Source organism: Coffea arabica, chromosome 3c, assembly GCF_036785885.1.
Source record: "Coffea arabica cultivar ET-39 chromosome 3c, Coffea Arabica ET-39 HiFi, whole genome shotgun sequence".
In the NCBI taxonomy this organism is placed as follows: Eukaryota; Viridiplantae; Streptophyta; class Magnoliopsida; order Gentianales; family Rubiaceae; genus Coffea; species Coffea arabica.
In genome coordinates, this window is record NC_092314.1 from 1,444,133 (window position 1) to 1,464,393 (window position 20,261).

Below are 20,261 nucleotides of genomic sequence, written 5' to 3' on the forward strand. Positions count from 1 at the left end.
TTTCCAAAAGGCAAAATCAAATTACAATGTACTTTTGAACTAGAGTAACATTGGCCCTCTAAACTTTTACATGTAGCAGTTGACCACCAAAACATCAACTCTAACATTTGAGACAAAAACTCATCACCCATTCTGCCTCTCTCCCTAATGCCATGTATGTTGAGCTTACAAAGGAACATATAGTATAGAAGGCCTTTTTTTCATTAGTAAAACTCAAGGGGCGAATGTAACATTACCCAAAAGATACAAGAGAAATATGAATTTTCTTAAAGAACTGATGCACCCCTCTACTCGTTTTAGTTATTGATGTACTTTGTTCGGCATTATTCAAGTATATCCAAGCTGTCACTGAAATCTTAATTACCTGTCTTTTTGGGTGCAACCTTGCTCTAGATTTGATTTTGCTGACACAGAAAATAAATCACTATTAAACTTGTGGACCAAAACAATTTATGAAAACATATCTGAGCATTTATGCATGTCAAACAACTTTTAAGCATAACAACATAATGGCGTGCTGCAACAAATGAATTATGAGTATATCAAAGCATACAATTTTCTTTTATAAAACGTCAACTTTAGTTATTTTACTACACTGCTGAAGCATTTAGTCAAGGGTATATGTACGCACATGTAACTGTGAAACCAAAATTTTTCATTAAGGTTAGGATTTAATTTGCTCGTGACTAGGGATATTTCTGGAGACTTTGCACTCATAATGATGAGTTATAAAGTAACATCAAATTATTATATCTTTAATTAATAGTCTAAACCCTATTTTCTATATTACATGTACAGCGAGAAATATAATCTTGTAACCATTTAATTAAGGATTAAACTCAATAACGTATAAGTCATCGACGACAACTAACCCTAACAAGGTTACACTCGCTCAAAAATAAGTAATATTTGGTATTTTTGCGATTCTAATCTATACTTTGTAAAAGTGATGATTAAGCAAAAACTTTAATGATAATCGATCTTGCATCCTAATAATTGTATGTATTGCATGGGGAATACCTAGGAGAAAATTAATAAAACCTAAAATGAGTATTGTTTTCACTAACTGAACACTTATTATCCACTTTTATTTTCTAAAAATGTATACAATATAATAAATTTCTAATTAGTAACTGCAGTGAAAGAAACAATTGAAACCCTATCTATGTAATGAAAGATATGACAAACATATGAGCATTTTTTTTTTTAGATTTTGTAAAGTCAATGGTAAGGTATTGATCTTATTTGGTTTTATTTATGTTTTATGGAAGTTAAAAGAAGTTTGCTTTTTATGGCCTATAGATATTAATATAACTAAAAATGCAACATAACTCAGCTAATAGATTTTCTTCATCATTTTATTTGAATTCTTTCGTCATTCTTTCTATTATAAAAATATGTACATATATTTTTCGAATTCTTAAAATAATTTTCTAAACCATGGACTGCAATATCAGCTCCAATGCAACACTATATCGCAAATTCACCTGTATCTAAAGCTTATTAATTTGCTAGTTTTCTAGCTGTTAAATACTATCAGAAGGTTATATGTCCAACTCCATCCAATTAAAAGCTTTGTAGTTCATGAACCATCAGTTTTCAATGCATCCTAATCCATAGTTTGGTCTTCATACTTTAATAGTTATTCTAACTTGTTGAATAAAATATATAGCGAATAAGTTTGCTCAAATCTGCAAGTGACTATTTAGGGATCAGTTAGATGATCTAAAAAATTTTTTGAAACAAAAATGTTTTACAAATATGATTATTTCAATTGAACGTTCGAAATACCAAAAAAAAAAAAATTTTGAATCAACACTCTTGGGCAAAAACTCATGAGGCATAAACTTTAATTACATCCACTAGAACAAAGAGGATCCATATTTGAAAACAATTTCTTTTAGTAATAAATAGATTCAAAGGAAACTATATGCCTTGAGTAGAGAATTAATAACTCACTTCAAATTACAATGACAAGGGAATTAGACCTTTCACTCAACTCAATGAATCACTTGGTCCGAGCAGAGCATTAGATGCCATGCCATGCCATGCAGATGTCTAGATTTCTTTGTGCACTAATTGTGCTTTAATCCTTTTCAATTAGTACTTTTTTGCCATTTATTTATACATTGTTTTACTTAGGAATAGTAGCCAGAAATTAAAATTTTCTGACAGAACAATTTCATCGGTGATAGATTTTAGTACAGACTGCAAAAGTTAGGCTGAACTTTTCTGCTCAAAAGAGCAGACCTCAATTTTGATAGGCCCAAGTTTCTTACCCAGGACAATTCCATTGCTACAGAGTATAGAGCCCAACCCAAAATTAAAAAGTCCGTCCTGTCATTGAGCCCGCGAATTAATCCAAATCTGGAACTCCCGATTCATCTGAGACAGAGAAGGATGAAATTGTCAATAAACGAAAAGATTATCCTATTTTCGTAAATTGATGTTCTTCTTCTTCCCCCAGAACCCTCGCCCTATATATTGTGGCTGCCCAAGCTTCAGAGGTCCCTCTCTCGCTCAATCTCTCTCCCTTGTAGCAGTACCCTTTTGTCTGGAGCGATACGAGAGCTAGGCTTGTCCTCATCATCATCATGTTGGTCTATCAGGATTTACTCACCGGTACACACAATTTTGACTTTTGTTTTTCTGGTTTTACGAATGAATTTGTAGTTCTATAGATGTGTGATCTGATTGAGTTGCTTTTGCTTTCTGGGCTTGATTTTTAGTTATGTATAACGGGTTTTCGATAGGGTTTTTGCAAGGTTAATTTCTAGATCTGTGTTAGATTGAATCTGTAGTTTGCTCTGAGGTGGCCTTTAGTTTTTGAGGGGTTTGATGGTTAATTGGATTCTGAATTGTTACCAATGGTTTAATTTTTCTTTGTTTTTGCTCTTACTGATTGTTTGTGATTTGATTCCTATTAAAAATTAAGTCTTTTTTAAATTTCCGTGTTAAAGATTAAGTCTTTTTCGCATGCGCTCGGGAATTGGTTGATTACAGAACTTATCTTTTGGTGCAAAAGGTCAGCGGAATTGTTTGGTTGTCGCAGTTTTTAGGTGGATATACACGTGTTGTTACTATTGAGAGTGGATATCTACCCGGTTTTTGACATCCCCCTCCCAAAACACCAGTTGGTCTTTCTGCCTATGAACATTTTGGAATGGGTTGGAGAAAGGCTGATTCTGCTTTGTAACTTGGATCGGAAGTCTGTGTGAAATTTCTTTTGTTATTGAATTGATAGAGTGGGACTAAACTTTCTCTTGGATATAAAAAGAGATTTAAAAGAAGGATTGTGCTCATTTTAATTAATCCGATTTTGTACTATTAGCTATTGCTGATTAATGTCCCCTGCTACTTTCTCTTACACCGGCTTTTAAGAGTATGTTTTGATTTGTTTTGGTGAATCTTGTGTTTAACTCTCTTCTTGATTCACTTCTATGATTGTGTAGGTGATGAGCTTCTCTCGGACTCATTTCCATACAAGGAAATTGAGAACGGGATCCTCTGGGAAGTTGAGGGAAAGGTGAAAATTGTTCTCTTTTCTGTTTAACTTGCTTAATTTTGGAAAAGATCTGAATTTCTATTATGATGATCATTACTTGTGCAAGCATTATGACTTGTCTATTGTTGGTATGTTGGCAACCAATGAGTTTCTTATTCCAGCATCTTTTTACCTTACATAAGAGTATAAATGATTAAGAGTTTTGTAAAGTCTGATTTACTGCAAATTTGTAAATTCCAGTGGGTTGTCCAAGGAGCTGTTGAAGTAGACATTGGTGCAAACCCTTCTGCTGAAGGTTGTGGAGAGGACGAGGGTGTTGATGACCAGGCTGTGAAGGTGGTGGACATAGTTGACACATTTAGGCTCCAGGTTTTTGTCTGATTTTACTATTTGGATGAGGTTGACTATTGCATTTAGGGAATATGAAGCTAATTTATTACCTTGCAGGAGCAACCTCCTTTTGACAAGAAGCAATTTGTTGCATACATAAAGAAGTATATCAAGTTGTTGACGCCAAAGATAGATGCAGAGAAGCAAGAGCATTTTAAGAAGAATATTGAGGGCGCAACCAAGTACTTGCTCTCAAAGCTCAGTGACCTCCAATTGTGAGTGCAACCTCCTTTAATGCCCCCTCGTTCACTTTCCTTTCTTTTTCTTATTTTTCTGCCTGTAATTCTTTGGAAGTATTTGATTGTTTGAGCACACTGCAAATTAGAGTTTTTATACTAAATGGTCAAGGTTCACTCATGTTGACAGTTTTGTGGGGGAGAGCATGGCCGATGACAGTACCTTGGTGTTTGCTTACTACAAGGATGGTGCCACCGATCCGACTTTCTTGTATTTTGGCGTTGGCCTGAAGGAGGTCAAGTGCTAGATAAAAATAATGTTGTCTTTGGGCTTTGAGAGGGACTGGTGCTTGCTGTAGTTTTAGTAGTTGTTATTGCATTTTTGATCTGTGTACTTTGCAACTTATCGAGTTTCCTTGACTATTAATGATTGTTTTTCCTGGATCAGAGGTATCTTATAATTTACAAAATTCTCTAATTATTCTTGGTAATGTTACCCGCGCCCATTAGCGTGTCTTTGTAAAGCTTTTTCTGCCTCCCTTTTAGCTAATTGGCGTGTTTAGAAATTATAATATTACTCAGGGATTGAGTTGATTGCTCAGGATTTATGGTAAGTTCAGAAAAATCTCAAAGATTATATATCTCGAGCATCGGTCGAGTGTATCTGCATACTTGTAGATATACATCTATTTTTATTTGGCAAATATGTCGGCTACACATTGTAAAGATCAAACACCTGATAACCGGTATAATGCAGCACTGTGACTATTAGTCCCAAAATCTGAGATCCAGTCTATGGGATGCATTGAATACAAGTCACAAGACCATTGGGTTAATCCTAGGATGGGCAGGTAATTTTACGAAGAAAAAGCAAGGTACTTGTATGAGGGCTTGAGCTCGCTACTATGTCGATGAAGAACAGCAAATGAGACTGCTGCATCCTATGTTAAGTGATGCGCTGATGGTCATCTGGGCAGGCAGCCAAAAGCGTGACCCGGAAAACTCGAAACCGCTTTGTCATATGATTGATCAAGTCTCGAGAGGGAGGGTCCCTGGTGGTGTATGTTAGGCTTCTTCCTTGGGTGGTGTACTTTAGGCTTCTTCCTTGGGTGGTGAGTTTAACCTCGTAGGAAAGATGGAAGGCTATCCATTACAATTAGCGTGTCTCTGTAAAGCTCTTTCTGCCTCATTTTAGTTAATTTTCATGTTTATGGATTAAGCTTTATTCAAATTCTCAGAAATTATGGTAAGTGTAAGAAGGAAGAAAAAAAAACTGTATATCTTGGAACAGTGATCGAGTGTGTCGCATAGGACTATAATGTGTCTGCATACTTGTAAGATCAAACACCTGATCACTGGCTACCAAAAGGGTTAAAACATCCTGAGACTATTAGTCATAAAATCTTAATCCCAGTCTGAAGGATGAATCAAATCAAAGTTAAAGACCAATGGGTTAATCCCATAGTAGGTTTTTAGTTTTACAATATCATATATAATTAACCCTGTCAGCTATTAAAAGAAGAAAACAAATGCTTCTTCCAACAAAAAATAAAAATAAAAAAAAGAAGGAAATACTCTTATTCTGGCATGAGCTCACTACTGATGACTGGATTGACCAATTGCTTAAACACTAAACTTGCAGCATTGAAGAAGATCAGCGAATAGAAGATTACTGTATCCTTGTATTCTTTGATGGTCATTTAGGGAGTCAGTCAAAAACTTGATCTGGAAAACTGAAACCTCTTTGCCATCTGATTGATCGAAAAGGAGGGCCTGGGCTTTAGTGGTGTACTTTAGGCTGCTTCACGATCATCACAGAGCAGTGAGCATGGTGGGAGCAGTGATCGCTGACGCTGCCCAGAACAACCCTGCAGAATTAACAAGGTTGAGTTCAGGGATTCATTGGTACCATCTTTTAAAGACTTGAAAATAGGTTCACCTTTTCAAAGCCCCATATCCATGGCTACCGAGAACCAAGAGAGATGCATGATGTTTGTCAACGGCATCACACATGACCATCCTGGCATCCCCTTCGATCACTTCAAATTCTGCATCTTCCACCTGCATAGAAAATTATGATTGGCTTATCGTAATCATGCATCAGGCTCTTATCAAACTACAGAAACTTTGCACTATACAAAAATGATGCTCAAAATTTTCAGCTTCCTCACTCCTTTTTCCTTGCAGAGCTCCTTAGCTTGCTCGATAAGCCTTTCAGCTGTCCTCTTCAGGTCGGCTTCCACAAGTGGTAGCACGTCCGTGGATCCTACAAGCAAACAAAATCTTGTTAATGCAAACAAGAGCATGCCTTAATGCCTAAAAGTTTATTCGATTGTATGCATGAAAATGAAAATCTGTCAGATGAAAGGGTTACACAATTGACAAGCTTCCTTTTATCTCTGAAATTTTATGAAAAGAAAAGAGGTAATATTCATTTACCAGGTCCTGCAAGTCCAATGACAGACGTAGGAGGATATTTGGCATGGACAATAACGAGCTTGAACAGGGCATTCGATGTAGGAGTAAAGAAATGCTCAAGGGTCCACTTAAGAGCATAAAAGCTATGCTCACTATCATCAATTGCAAGAAGCATCACTTGTTTCCCACCCGCCATTGTTGTTTATTTGTTGATTAATTTGATGACTTCAATCAGTCTTCTCGTTGAATGGAAAAAGTGCTGAGTATGATTTATGAATGACCTGATCGCATCCCATTTGATCATTTATATAGGCATTCTGGGATCCGCAGGCTGTTAGATTTGCAACGACGATGTCCTTTCCCAATCCGTTGAATTCGGATTGAATGTCGGAATTTCGCGACGAGTGACGGAGTTCTTAAGGAAACCAATTTTTTCTCCTGAAGACTTGGTCTCTGTCCAATGCACGGCAGATAAACCAGGCAAAGTTTGTTGTACTGTTGTCCTTCAAGTTCCTGGTCAACTAGCTCTTTGGGTTTGTTTTTCCGTTTTAACCATCTTTTTTTTAAGCATCAATGAAAAGAAAGATGTTGCATTCAGTTCCTACAAATTCTGATGTTTCAATTTATTGAACTCTTTTTTTTTTTTTTTTTCTTTAGTGAAATGTTCCCTGTTTCGTTTCTGGATTTTCTCTTTTTTACCTCTGTCTTCACATAACAGAGCATCTTTAATGAAATGTAATATACTACTTGCTATATTTGCTGCAAGGCCTTGGAGAATTGTTTGCTATATTAAAATTAAGTTGCATTTGTTACAAATCGTCAAATTGAATGGATTTTTTCAAATTGTTAAACCTGTATAAATCGATTGGAATTGTCATCAAACATAATATACACTTTTCCTATCTATTTTATTTATGCGTTAATACTTGCTTTTTATTACAACAAATTTTTTCCTTTTATTAACCAGCAATGCATTAAGATGCTCTTTATAATATATTTACGCATGACACTTAACTCATAAACAATCTTTCAAATTTTGTTACCTTTAAACACTTTAGAGTGGGTAGACACAGCCAGGCCTTACTAGTATATATAATATACGTATATCTTCTCACACAAAATTGGAGAGAAGACCAGAGAGGGCCTTTATATTCGTTACGTGTTGGGTTGTGTAATCAACCCCCCAACCTATTTATGTTCACCCTTGTCTTTGTATATCTTACTTGGCCTCCAACTTATTTTGTCAAAAGCAAAAATTCACTCTTATTTATTAATTTGCAGAAAATCATCCTACGTGACCAAAGAATTTCGCTGCCATGGCCGCGACCGACGACGATCTTGAATCTAAAAGGGTAGTTTTAACAGTTTCAACGACCGTGACTTCAAATTCGGACGGAGTATGCATATTCCATTCAAATATACTCGGACAAATTGTTTGGATTGCAGTTTTCTGTCGAAAAATTACGTTATTTTTCGTAATCATATTTCTCTATTACCTTTTTCCCTCGCATACATCAAATCGTTACGGTAATTTTTCCATGAAAAATCATGGAAAATGCAATCCATACACAACAAATTTCTTGTTACTTTGTCGGACAAAATTTATTATTTTCTTCAATCAGTCCCTTCTTAGTTTCCGCAATCAAGTTACAAACCATCTGTAAGTAGAAATCCTCTCTTCTGCTGGCTTAATTGTAATTACCATTTGATATCATTAGATGTTTCCATTTCCATTAGATATAATCAGATATTTCCAAGAAAATTGGGTTCTATTCTCATGTATTTCATCTGTATCCACCGGTATTCATTGATTAATTATTCAACGCCATCATGATTGCTTTGTCAACTTGGACTATGATATCCTAATTTCAGATTACGCCACATGCAGAGCCTAATAACAGATGCTCACCTTGTGAGATCCATCATATATTATTATAACCCAAGTTTTGATCTTATGAATAAGCTAATTAATAACTGCAAATAAGGCCATTAGTGTTAATAATATATACCAGCACTGCATCATTGCTAATCTTTGGGAAGTTGGTGCATCATAGCTTATAGCGCACAGGGTGGTGGGAGCTAATTACCAGCTAAAGAGTCTCAGTGGATGGATGAAACCAACTTTCATTCAAATTGCACTCTTAATCGTTGAATCTCATCAACCCCACCCCACATACTTTAAGTAAAAGCAAGGCTTTTTTTTTTTTTTTTTTTTTTTTTGCAAAAGAAGTGTACGGCAAGCCATGATAAGTTAGGTAATTTATATGCACATCTTTGTATACTTGGATTCAAAAGTGCTTAAGGCTCCACGTTTGAAATACGCAAGTATGCATCATTCTTCTTCTTTGTTGCCCACCTAATCAAACTCGTCCAAGAAGACTTCTTTTCTTTTTGTCTAATTGAAGTGGCTAGGTTGATTTAAAAAGAACAGAAAATTCTCAGTTAACTTTGATCCATGTAAAACTCATGTACTAAACCTTGCGCAATGTAGATTAGATTAGTTAAGTACAACACATAAACCGTTAACGTTGACACGATAAGTTTACAAGATGCTATAACATTTAGTGAAAAGACTTTGGACATGTATTAAAGATAATGGAAGAATAGAGCATATTGAGGAATCCCTCATACTTTCATATATTTTTTTCCACTTAGGGGGTGTTCCAGCCTTTTTTTTTTTTTTTTTGCCAGACTAATCCCCTTAAACCCAACAGAGCCCTATCCAAGGATGTTAGCAATTTTACCACAGCGAAGGTCGAACACGGGATCTTACCGTAAAGACGGACTTATCAGTCCTCGTGGGTGCTCGTACTTTCATATTTAGTACAGCTTGATTTGTGTGTGGAAATAGCTATGATCAAGATTATCAAGATTTTCAATTCAGAATTTTCGAAAAGAAAAGGCAAAAATTATTTGAACAGCAACATAGGCATCAGACTAGCTGCAAATTGCATTTCTGCCAAACTTCTCATAATAGTTGCATGTGATGGAAATGTAGCACCTCCTGTCCTGCCAACCAACTCATTGGATTAGGACGGAGGGCTGCCACTATTCGGGTGGTTCGCATTAATTAACTTCAATCAACTTGGAATTAAATTGACCATTAATTTATACTAGTATGTACTACTCCTTTGCCATGAATGCACACACTATCACTATGTATAGAGAAGAAAAGAAAAAAGAAAAACAAAAGAATAAAAGATAGCAAGAAACTGATTAAGGATCTTCCTAAATATAGAATATAGTCTATCTGAGAGGCCGGCAGTCAAAAGCATCTTGCAAACCCCTAGCGTCCATTTCCACCTAAAACATTTAAATAAAGGAAACTCCTAGTCCATATCATATTACAACCTCAGAATGAGTACAGAGTTGTTCAGATTTTCTTCCTTGTAATTATATACCAATTGTCTCCCGAAAACAAGAACTTGGACACGATTCTGTTGACTATTACTACAATCAAATTTACTAACTTTTGCCTTGTTGAATCAGCCCTTTTTTTTTTCTAATCGTGATTCATTGTAAAGGGTCCACTCCATTCCATTGTAGTACATCTGCAAGGTTCTTGGATAAGGAAGCGAATTAAGATGACGAAGGTTCTTGGGATCAGACATTGCATTGCCAAGAGATCAGTGCTTCAGTTGCTTTTACACTAAAATCCAGAGACCGCCTCACGTGTATACTATTCAAGTAATTAAACATCAAGAATTGTTATAGATAAGAGAGTTCCACCCAACCATGCCACCAAACCCCCCCCCCCCCCCAACCACAAAAACAACCTCCTACAAAACCCAAAAAAGAAAAAAGAAAAAGCGAAATGGGTTCTAAGTTCCAACTTCTGAGCCGTGCATAATGTATAGGTTTACATATTGAGCAGGCTGGCAAGCTTAAGAGCATGAGTTGTCTGATAAAACATAAATAGGTTCAAGAAAAAGATAAAGATCCCATTAGGTTCTTTAGTTACGAGTCTTGGGTGGAACTCAATGGCAGAATTTCGCATTTATAACTGTTTTCCTTATTTAATTTGCCCAATTTATTTACCAGCTCTTTGAGTGGAGTTCACACATCGAGGTTCTTGTTTGTTCTATTTTGTGGGGTGGGGCATTGACGCATTGTTGATAAGAAGAAGATGAATTTGCATATTCGATTTATCTAAACAGCAGAAATGAAAAGTAAACCACCTCTTTTTGCTTTCTGATTTTAACATAGTATAGGGTTATTTTGTGGTCTTGGCAAGAAGTTATTTATTGTCTTCTAGCATCTTTGTTTATTTGGACCATCAATATCCATGGCATTCATTAGTGTTTATGTATATATAATTTTTTGTCAGATAAGAACTATAAAGAGAGACCGGAGGGGGGGGGGGGGTTTCTCAAAATCAAGAAATGATGATATTTTTATGGTGGCATCCGAATCAAATAGATATTTGAGCATTTTTTCAACTAAAACCTGAAAATATCAGTCAGCCACATACTATAACATGCTAATAAGGTTCCAAAGAAAAAAAAAAAAAAGAAAGAACAGGAGAATATCAAATTTTGAGTATTTACAGTAGGTACTGGTGGAATCAAGAAAGCGATAAAAGTGGGAGTTGATATGTTTGATAAAACTAAAAGTGGACAAAAAAATGTCATCACTCTGCCTAGTTTTTTTTTTTTTTTTTTGCCTTGAAAATAAATAATGGGACAAGTCAGGTCAATCATCCCTGGCTGCTGCAGTGACGACAAGAGAATCAGACTGCATGCAAGTTTGAGCTAGCTAAGGGTAAATTGTCTGCTGCCTCCAACTCCGAGAGTTATAGAACTATGCGTATTGTACACTGTGCCCCATGCCCATGCCACAGCTGGTTTGGTCAGAGATGCAGGAAAATTACTCAGATCTGTTTCTGAGAACAATAATGCCACAAGGGCACTAAAATACTCTCTCTATTTCACTAGCTTAGTTTAACCTACCCAAAAGACAAAAAAAAAGGGGTTTAGTTTAACTTGGTGTTCACATAATAGAACTGTAGTATAAGATGGGTATATTAAAAGGTGGAAACTTTTCTTGGCACATTAAAAGGGTTTGATGTCTTTAAAAGGGGGGCTACTGATGCCTTCATTTTCCTATCTTATTACCAGCTTGTAATCAGGAAAGTGCTGAGAATGGAATGTCCAATTTTTCTCCATGACTTTGATTATAGTTTTTCTTTATAGCACAAGCTTCCAATCAAGGCAGCATCCCAGAAGCTATTCAAAACTGGGGAGGCCATTTTGAAAAATACATCACTTGAAGGCATGCATAGTGGTTGAGATTAATGTCTCAGAAATTCAATTTATTGGACTCAGAATTTCTCTGAGTTCCTCTCTGCTCTTTAAATCTAACCCTTTCCGGAGCTTTCATTTTGTTTTAGTTTGCACCCATTTTATAAAATCTTGCAAATGGTAATTTTTAGCTTTATGGAGAAAATAAGCAAGCAGGGTAAAGACTAAAGATGTCATTTCACATACTCAAATATAGCCGTTTCAGTTTTCCCTTTTTTTTTTTTTTTAAAAAAAAAAAAATCACCTTCCAATAAATACCTCCAACAAACGAGATATATGGGATTAGAATATAGATTATAGATTATACAGATATAATTTCTCCATCAGAACTTGCTTGTGTCTCCGGCTTGTGATAAAATACTAACCTCAGTTTCTCTCTGTTTCTCATCCCTCCAAAGCAATCCCAAAAACACGCACAACACCCACTCAATTTCATACACTTCAAATTCTCTATATTTTCTTTACACCATCAAGTTAGGGTTTTTTGCTCATTTCTCCCAGATCTATTCCCCCAGTTAGCCTGATTCATTCCCCCAGATCGCACAATTCTCACTCTTCTCCGGCATCCGGTGATCTCCCTGTCCCCCGCTTTCGCTCCCTTTTTTTTTTGCGTCATCTGTTGCGAAATTTATGCTTAGATATCGAGATTCAAGATAAGGTTTTTTATTTTAATTTCTGCTACCTAACATGCATTGTGGAATTGATCATTTCTAGGGCGGATTTTAACTCCGATTAATCTCATTTCTGTGATCACCGGCGAAATTTCTGATTTTGAATTGGATTTTGGGCGTTTCAATTCGTTAATGTGCCGCTTTGATTCGGACTTTTCACCTCACTGTAAGTAAAATTTAGCATTTTAAAAATTTTCTTCGGTTTTGGCAGATTTTTAAGTGTTTTTAGGAATTTAGCGGTGACTTGTATTACCTTTTTTTTTTTTTGGTGGGAAAGCTTTGGGAATTAGATCTTGAAAATTGGCTCCTCAGCGGCGATCACAGCGCCACATGGGTGGCCAGATGCAGCAGAGCAACGCTGCCGCCACTGCTCTGTATGATCACCCCGGCAATGGGGGCCCCGCCAGCGGTGATGCTGGAGACGCCGTTATGGCGCGGTGGCTTCAGTCTGCCGGGTTGCAGCATCTGGCCTCTCCATTGGCCTCTACTGGTATTGATCATCGGCTCCTTCCTAACCTTCTCATGCAGGTGCTTTTCTACCTATAATGTCTCTTCAATTCTCAGCTTTCTAAATTTCAAGGAAATGTCTAAAAAGATTGAACTTTTGTATCGAACCAAAAGAAAGTGCACTGACTAATTCTTTTTAGAATCAGGTGCTTCGATTGGTATTATCTGGGCATTGAGGTTTTCATACCTGAAACTTCTACTTAGATTGAGAGTCTGTTATTTATGCTTTCACCTTCGATCTTTGAAGTTAAATGATATTTGATATGAGGACTCGCCAGATTTTGCTTCAGAATATCTTATTGTGTTTTCATGATTTTTTCCCCCTTTTTTTTGGGGGGAGGGGGAGGGGAAGGGAGAGGGAGGGAGATAGGTCGCTTGATATCTTTTGATGGTTCCTGGGTTTTCGTTATCCTCGTTTGATAAATGGTAACTCGTACAGTTTCTTTCGGAAATTGCTTTGTGTAATTGGCTTTATTTAAGGACATTTCATAGAAATGAAAAATCATATACTTTTGCATTTTGCATTTGATATGGAAGAAATCTAATTATCAAAAAAAGAAATATCAAGTGCCAAATCTTATATTTGCATGTATTTATCCTATCAGTTTAGCTATATTATATTAGTTCATGAATAACTGTAGAAACTTGATATTGTTTAAAAGGGCTATGGAGCACAATCTGCAGAAGAGAAACAAAGGCTATTTAAACTAATGAGAAACCTGAATTTTAACGGTGAACCTGGTTCTGAGCCGTACACTCCTACCTCCCAAAGTTTGAGTGGGTTTGCAGCATCAGATGGCTTTTATTCTCCTGAATTTAGAGGGGATTTTGGTGCTGGCCTTTTGGACCTACACTCTATGGATGATACAGAGCTCTTATCTGAGGTTTGATTCTTATTTATCTGGTATTCCTGAGTTTCGAATTTGATACAATTGGGTGCTTCCTGCTGTACATTCACTTGTCAAAGGGTTTGGAATGATAATGTGCCATTTTGGTTATTTTAAATTGTTAGTTCCCTTTATATGATTTGGGATGTTGGGCATTTATTTGATAAGGGATCTTTAGCATTTACTCTCAGTTTTAGACATCTTGTTTTTTCCTCAGTGCAAGTTATTTCAATGGAGATTCTTATTTGTTGATCAGGTTTCTACACTATGGCACATGATGACATATATTAGAATTACATTCAAATGAGGAATTACAACATGTCAGATATGTTTATGAAATTCTTTTGTGAAAGAAAAATTATGAGATACGCTTTCACATGATTTTGGCTTTTGAGTATTAGCTTCCTTGTTTAATTTAGTGGCTATCTAAAGACAGTTAAATTTGGCTATCTAAAGGCAGTTAAATTTTATGTGTAGATTTACTAAATTGTAAATGTAGTCATTTATAATCATCTGGCATGGTTATGAATTCTGACGTTGCTGTGATGACATTATACTGCAGAATTTGGGTGTGTAGTTGGTTGTTCATATCTATTTGCTGACGGCTAATACATACTTATGGTTGGTATCTTTGATTTCCTCTTTCAGCATGTCATTTCGGAACCATTTGAGCCGTCACCTTTCATGCCAGCTGTGAGTAAAGCATTTGACAGTGATTTTGAGGTGATACCCAGTCAGCTTCAAAAAGGACAAACTGATGCAGATGTTCCATCTGGATTTCTTGCAAGTGAAAAAGATATAAACACAAGAGAAAACAATGTGGCTAAGATTAAAGTTGTGGTGCGTTGTTCTTGTTGCAAAACACTCTCCCCAACATCCCTCTGTGTCTATGCGTGGATTTGTGTTTGGGTTTCTTTGTGTAATTGGTGGGGTACAGAGTATATATTTGGGCTACTGGTTTGTTGATGGGACATGGCATTTATGTGTGAACAAGAGTGTGAGCTGTCATTTTGTTTTTGGTTTGGTCTGTAAATTCAAGACCTGCTAGGAGCTGTGTAAGCCTTCGTATTGTTGCAAGAGTTGTTGCTTTTGTTCTATTTTTCTTCTACCAACCATTTTCTATGTGGCCTCAGTTTAAGCATGACAATGTTGCATTTGCTGCAGTTCTTCTATATGTACACATGTATCTTTTAATGCTTTTTCCATCAGAAAGTTTAATTACTATTTCTTCTTGGGATGTTGCTAATGCAAACTTTCTATGTTCCCATCTGCTAAGAGATTGGAAGTAATATCTTCAAATGTGGGTTGCAGTGACATATACTTCCTTTTACGCTTCTGTCATATGCAATTGCTGCTCATGTGTTTAATCAGAAAAAAGGACACACATCCATTTGTTACAATCCTAAGAGTGTTGTCTACGTAAGTTGGACTGGATGTCACATTGAAAAGTTTATTGTCATTTCAATTGTTTGAAAGTTTTGATTTAGTATTTGTTGATCTATTTTACCTCATCTTCTGATGAAGATATCCAACAATCTCGATACCATACCATAAAACTTCTCTTTCTTCCCGAATTTTTAACTGAAGCATCCATAGAACCCTCCATTTTTTTTTGTGGACACTAAAGATCCTGTTATTCCCATGGAATTCCCAATTTGAAGTACATTCAAACAAAAGGTTGGAAGTTTATGGAGCTACAACCCCCTCTCTTATATTTTTTCTAATAAATACTTTTCATCTACCATAAGTACATTGTTTATGATGCCTAATCTTTGGTAGTATTTCTTATGAAATAAGATAACATAAAATTCTTGTACAATAACAATTTGCAGCAGAGATTGAGTTTTATTGCTGTTTTTATGTATACTGATCTATTTTGCCACTCTTTGCTGTTCTTGTGACAGGACATTTCATCTTATATTTTCATGTTTGTCTTAGGTGCGTAAAAGACCTTTGAACAAGAAGGAAATTGCTCGTAAAGAAGATGACATTGTAACTGTACATGAGGATGCTTATTTGACTGTTCATGAACCGAAGTTAAAGGTATATATCTCAACCATTTAAAAATGATGGCTTCATAATTTTTTACCATGTCATAGGAAATTTAGGATGATGAAAGCTGAATATAAAAATCATGTTTCTTTCATTTTGCTTTCTAGCCGCATTAGTTATGACACTATCCATAATTTTATTTTGAAGGTTGACTTGACTGCCTACGTTGAGAAGCATGAGTTTTGTTTTGATGCTGTTCTGGATGAGCATGTGACAAATGACGAGGTAACACCCTTGATGTTTGGGTAGCACAAATTAGCCTTGAATACTGCATTGCTCTGAAATTTCTGTGAAGAGAGTTCCTCTCTCTCTCCCTCTTTTTTTTGGGTTGGAGGGGGGGGGGGGTTGTAGTAATTGTGAATTTGGTTCATAAAAGAAAAAAAAAAGTCTTTTATCGTGCCTCTGTGCTGCTGTACTTAGGTGATTCTCTCTCTCTCTAATTGTGTGAGTCTTCCTTGGGGGTCATCTGCGTGTCACTAGTATGTATTCTGCATTTGTAGGCTGGGAAGTAACTGTTTTCATTTTTGCATCTTCTGTAATATGTCCACTTTTGTTTCTTTGACCCTTGAAGGTTTTAAGCCTTCTTTCTGTCAATTGGATCAGGTATATCGAGTCACTGTAGAACCAATTATTCCTACCATCTTCCAGCGGACAAAAGCCACATGTTTTGCATATGGCCAGACAGGTACTTTCTGTCTCTTTTGTTGGATTGTTGGTTATGATCTTGTCCATCGGCAACTTCTTATGTTAAAATGGTCTGAATGACACATATTTCCTTACACCACCTCTCCTTAGTCAACTGTTGAGGGTGCATGATAGTTAGTTTCCTGTAGTTATAGTGGTTTTGTGGACCTTTCTCTGAATCATTGACTAGTCATGGGCCTCTGTTCATTCTAATCGTGTTAGATACTACTAAATTACATTCTTCTCTCTTTTCCTTTGTGATTTCTTCAGGGAGTGGCAAGACATACACAATGCAGCCATTACCTCTTAGAGCTGCAGAAGACATTGTTAGATTGCTGCATCAGCCAGTTTATCGTAATCAGAGATTTAAGTTGTGGCTCAGCTTCTTTGAGATATATGGCGGAAAACTTTTTGATCTTCTCAGTGACAGGAAGTTAGTACTCTCTTTGGCGTTGTTAGGTTTCTTGCTTGATGCAACAATCATGAGAAGTTCTCCATTTAAGTGCTTGATAATGGTGATGTTTGCTTGTTTTTGGTTACTCATTTTCTTGTGCAAATGCAGAAAACTGTGCATGAGAGAAGATGGACGACAACAAGTTTGCATTGTTGGACTACAAGAATTTGAAGTATCTGATGTCCAGATTGTTAAAGAATTTATTGAGAGGGGAAATGCGGCGAGAAGTACAGGTTCTACTGGTGCCAATGAGGAATCGTCGCGGTCACATGCAATATTACAACTTGCTATCAAAAAGCATAATGAGATTAAAGACTCCAGGAGGAACAATGACGGAAATGAATCCAGGAGCGGGAAGGTTGTTGGGAAGATTTCTTTCATTGATCTTGCTGGTAGCGAGAGAGGTGCTGATACAACGGACACTGACCGGCAAACACGGTAATAATTCCTGAAACTACTTTTGTTTTTTTGCAGAATAGTGGGAAATGTGTTTACAAGACTTGTCATTCAAACCTTCTGCCGCATGGGCAGGGAGTTGGATCTCAGCCATTTCCTCTTGAGTTTGATCCGATTTAACATTCATTTGGCTTTATCTTTGACTTACCAATGAGAATGCCTTCTTATTGCCTTGATTATGAGTGCCTAAAGTAGTACCTCGTCTTCAGAGATTAGTTATTTTTTCTTTGTTAATTGCTTTCTGGCTAAATAACGTATTTTCTTCTCAAAAAAAAGTCTCTTCTTCTCTCTTACTTCTTTTTGATGCTTCAAACAAAGTGTTTTACTTAGTTGAGCAATTCTTCTTGTTTGTATCACGTTAACTCATTATGTGCTTAAAATAAGCTCCACTTTTGCACTCAAACGCTACTTTTATTCTGTTTAAGGATTGAAGGAGCAGAAATTAACAAGAGTCTTTTGGCTCTTAAGGAGTGTATTCGTGCCTTGGACAATGACCAGATCCATATTCCTTTTCGTGGGAGCAAACTTACTGAGGTGCTCCGTGACTCCTTTGTCGGCAACTCAAGGACTGTTATGATATCGTGCATTTCTCCTAATGCTGGTTCATGTGAACACACACTCAATACATTGAGATATGCTGATAGGTATCGTCATCTCTTTGAGATTTTTTTCCTTTTTTTGTGTGGTGGTGGGTAGGACCAAATTTGAGTTATAACATAACAGTTTACTATGTCACTAAAGCTCATCATATGAACAGGGTTAAAAGTCTCTCCAAAAGTGGAAATACAAAAAAGGATCAGGGTTCAAGTTCATTACCACCTTCCAGTACTAAGGAATCCTCATCAGCACCATTTTCTTCTTTCTCTGCTGATGTAGAGGATTTGGTGGACCAACATCAGGAATCTAAAGCAGTGGATAACAGAAGGGTTGTACAAAAGGAATTTACTTCTTACAATTCTTCAAGTGATGTTGATAAACAACCTTCTAGTTTTACATCAAATTATACTTCTGGACTGGAGGAAAGTACAGCAACTTCCAGTGCTCCCGACAAGGAGAGGTCTGATATGAAAAACAGTCATGGTGGTTCAAGTCAGAAAATTAACTTGACATCATTTTCCCAAATTGCAGCTGATACAGAAGAGAAAGTGCAGAAAGTTTCTCCTCCACGTCGAAAGGTGTATCCTCAGATTCCAGTCGATACAGAAGAGAAAGTGCAGAAAGTGTCTCCTCCCCGTCGGAAAACATATAGGGATGAAAGGCCCGAAAAACTGGGAAATTGGCCAAGAAAAGATGCTGCTAATTTTGATTCGTCGTCTAGCTATAAACAACAAAATGTGAATATTGCCGACACAAATGGTGTTGGGTCTAAGCAATATGAGCCTGAGCAACCTCATGAAGATAGTATCAATGAGATACTTGAGGTTGGTTTCTGTTGTGTGCTTAAGCAAACTCCTTGTGCATGTTGAGTAGTTTTTTCTAGTAGATGCTGAAATGGTAGTTTCACTGTTTTGATTGTGAAGGAAGAAGAGGCCCTCATTGCTGCCCATAGAAAGGAAATTGAAGACACAATGGAGATTGTTCGTGAAGTAAGTGTACTTTCCATGCTGCTTCTGACTTATGCTTGCACCTCGTGGATTCTTATAGTGTAAAATAGTAACTTTACTGAGCGCATATGCCAGTTGAAATGTCTGGGTGTGAAAGAAAGGTTTGATCTTTGTAGAGAGATGCTTGTTAGTGCCACTGCTTATCAGCCTAACTTGTGCTCCTGATTTCAGGAAATGAAACTACTCGCGGAGGTGGATCAACCCGGAAGCCTAATTGATAATTACGTGACACAGTTGAGTTTTGTGCTTTCACGTAAAGCAGCAAGTCTGGTCAGCCTACAGGCTCGTCTTGCCAGATTCCAACATCGTCTGAAGGAACAAGAAATATTGAGTAGAAAGCGGGTGCATCGCTAAGGGGTAAATATCTTGTAAATGTCATGACCCGCATCTACTTTATATCCACTGACTTTTGCATGTCACAATTTGGTACAGCTGAAAAGTACTTGTCAAATATGTATCAATGTGGACATTTATGATTGTCAAGAATGGCATCAGCAGTGCAGTTGCATCATGCACTTGGATAAACCACAAGATCTTCGAAAGTTGCCTAGTGCACTGGTTGCAGAGGACGGAGTGACGTGGTCATTGCAATGTTGAGACGTTTATAGGCTTTGTTGTAACTCAAGTTGTATAAGCTGAGGCTTAACATTCAGAATTGCTGGCTCAAACAATGATGCAAGAAATCATATTCGTAGGTGGTGTTGGTTGTATAGAGAATGTATTCCAAAATGAGTGATGTCTTCTTTCGTTGGTGGGTTTATGGGACTTCTTGTTTGATGATTGTTGAAATGATTTGGAGACGTACGCTTTGTACTGAAAGGGATAATCTTCTCATTTTTCGGGAGTATACTTCACTCTTTACCCACTTCCAAATCCTTTATTTCCCCTCCGTTTATGTTTACTAAGAGCCTGTTGACAGAAGAATCTCGTCTCGTTTATACCCGTAGCGAAAAGAGGGCTTGTGAAGCACTAAATCTGATTTGCGAGTTGGAATACAGGTGTAGACGTATTTTTTGTTTTAAGCCATAAAACTCGGTAACGTCCCAATCCCTGTTTGGATCCAACCGCACCCAAACAGCTACAGGCGATCTGTCAGCAGACGGGGGAGGGAAAGGAAAGATATGAATGCGCAAAAAATCCCTCCGTAAATGAATGCA

At 36.8% G+C, this 20,261-nt stretch overlaps 3 protein-coding genes across 4 annotated transcripts; 2 read left to right on the forward strand and 1 right to left on the reverse strand.

Moving 5' to 3' along the window:
• Window positions 1–2,464: 2,464 nt before the first annotated feature.
• On the forward strand, window positions 2,465–4,518 carry LOC113733952 (translationally-controlled tumor protein homolog). The gene is made up of 5 exons (XM_027260208.2): window positions 2,465–2,622; window positions 3,453–3,526; window positions 3,746–3,874; window positions 3,953–4,110; window positions 4,262–4,518. The coding sequence occupies exons 1-5, from the start codon at window positions 2,595–2,597 to the stop codon at window positions 4,377–4,379; spliced, it is 507 nt and encodes a 168-aa protein (XP_027116009.1). The 5' UTR covers window positions 2,465–2,594; the 3' UTR covers window positions 4,380–4,518.
• A 969-nt stretch (window positions 4,519–5,487) lies between these two features.
• Window positions 5,488–7,084, reverse strand: LOC113733953 (universal stress protein PHOS34). The gene is made up of 4 exons (XM_027260209.2): window positions 6,511–7,084; window positions 6,243–6,337; window positions 6,011–6,132; window positions 5,488–5,939 (listed from the first exon to the last, which is right to left on the reverse strand). The coding sequence occupies exons 1-4, from the start codon at window positions 6,683–6,685 to the stop codon at window positions 5,852–5,854; spliced, it is 480 nt and encodes a 159-aa protein (XP_027116010.1). The 5' UTR covers window positions 6,686–7,084; the 3' UTR covers window positions 5,488–5,851.
• A 4,989-nt stretch (window positions 7,085–12,073) lies between these two features.
• On the forward strand, window positions 12,074–19,969 carry LOC113733954 (kinesin-like protein KIN-13A). Of its 2 annotated transcripts, XM_027260210.2 has the most exons (15): window positions 12,074–12,358; window positions 12,504–12,626; window positions 12,738–12,988; window positions 13,630–13,851; window positions 14,503–14,694; window positions 15,793–15,897; window positions 16,054–16,131; window positions 16,510–16,591; window positions 16,861–17,023; window positions 17,153–17,482; window positions 17,926–18,144; window positions 18,258–18,921; window positions 19,021–19,086; window positions 19,276–19,461; window positions 19,537–19,969. In XM_027260210.2, exons 3-14 carry the CDS (start codon window positions 12,791–12,793, stop codon window positions 19,456–19,458), a joined length of 2,502 nt encoding a protein of 833 aa, XP_027116011.1. In that variant the 5' UTR covers window positions 12,074–12,358; window positions 12,504–12,626; window positions 12,738–12,790; the 3' UTR covers window positions 19,459–19,461; window positions 19,537–19,969. The 2 variants fall into 2 exon arrangements, with proteins under 2 accessions (XP_027116011.1, XP_071937782.1); XM_072081681.1 differs by lacking the exon at window positions 19,537–19,969 and having other exon boundaries at window positions 12,079–12,358; window positions 19,276–19,466.
• The last annotated feature ends 292 nt before the right edge of the window (window positions 19,970–20,261 follow it).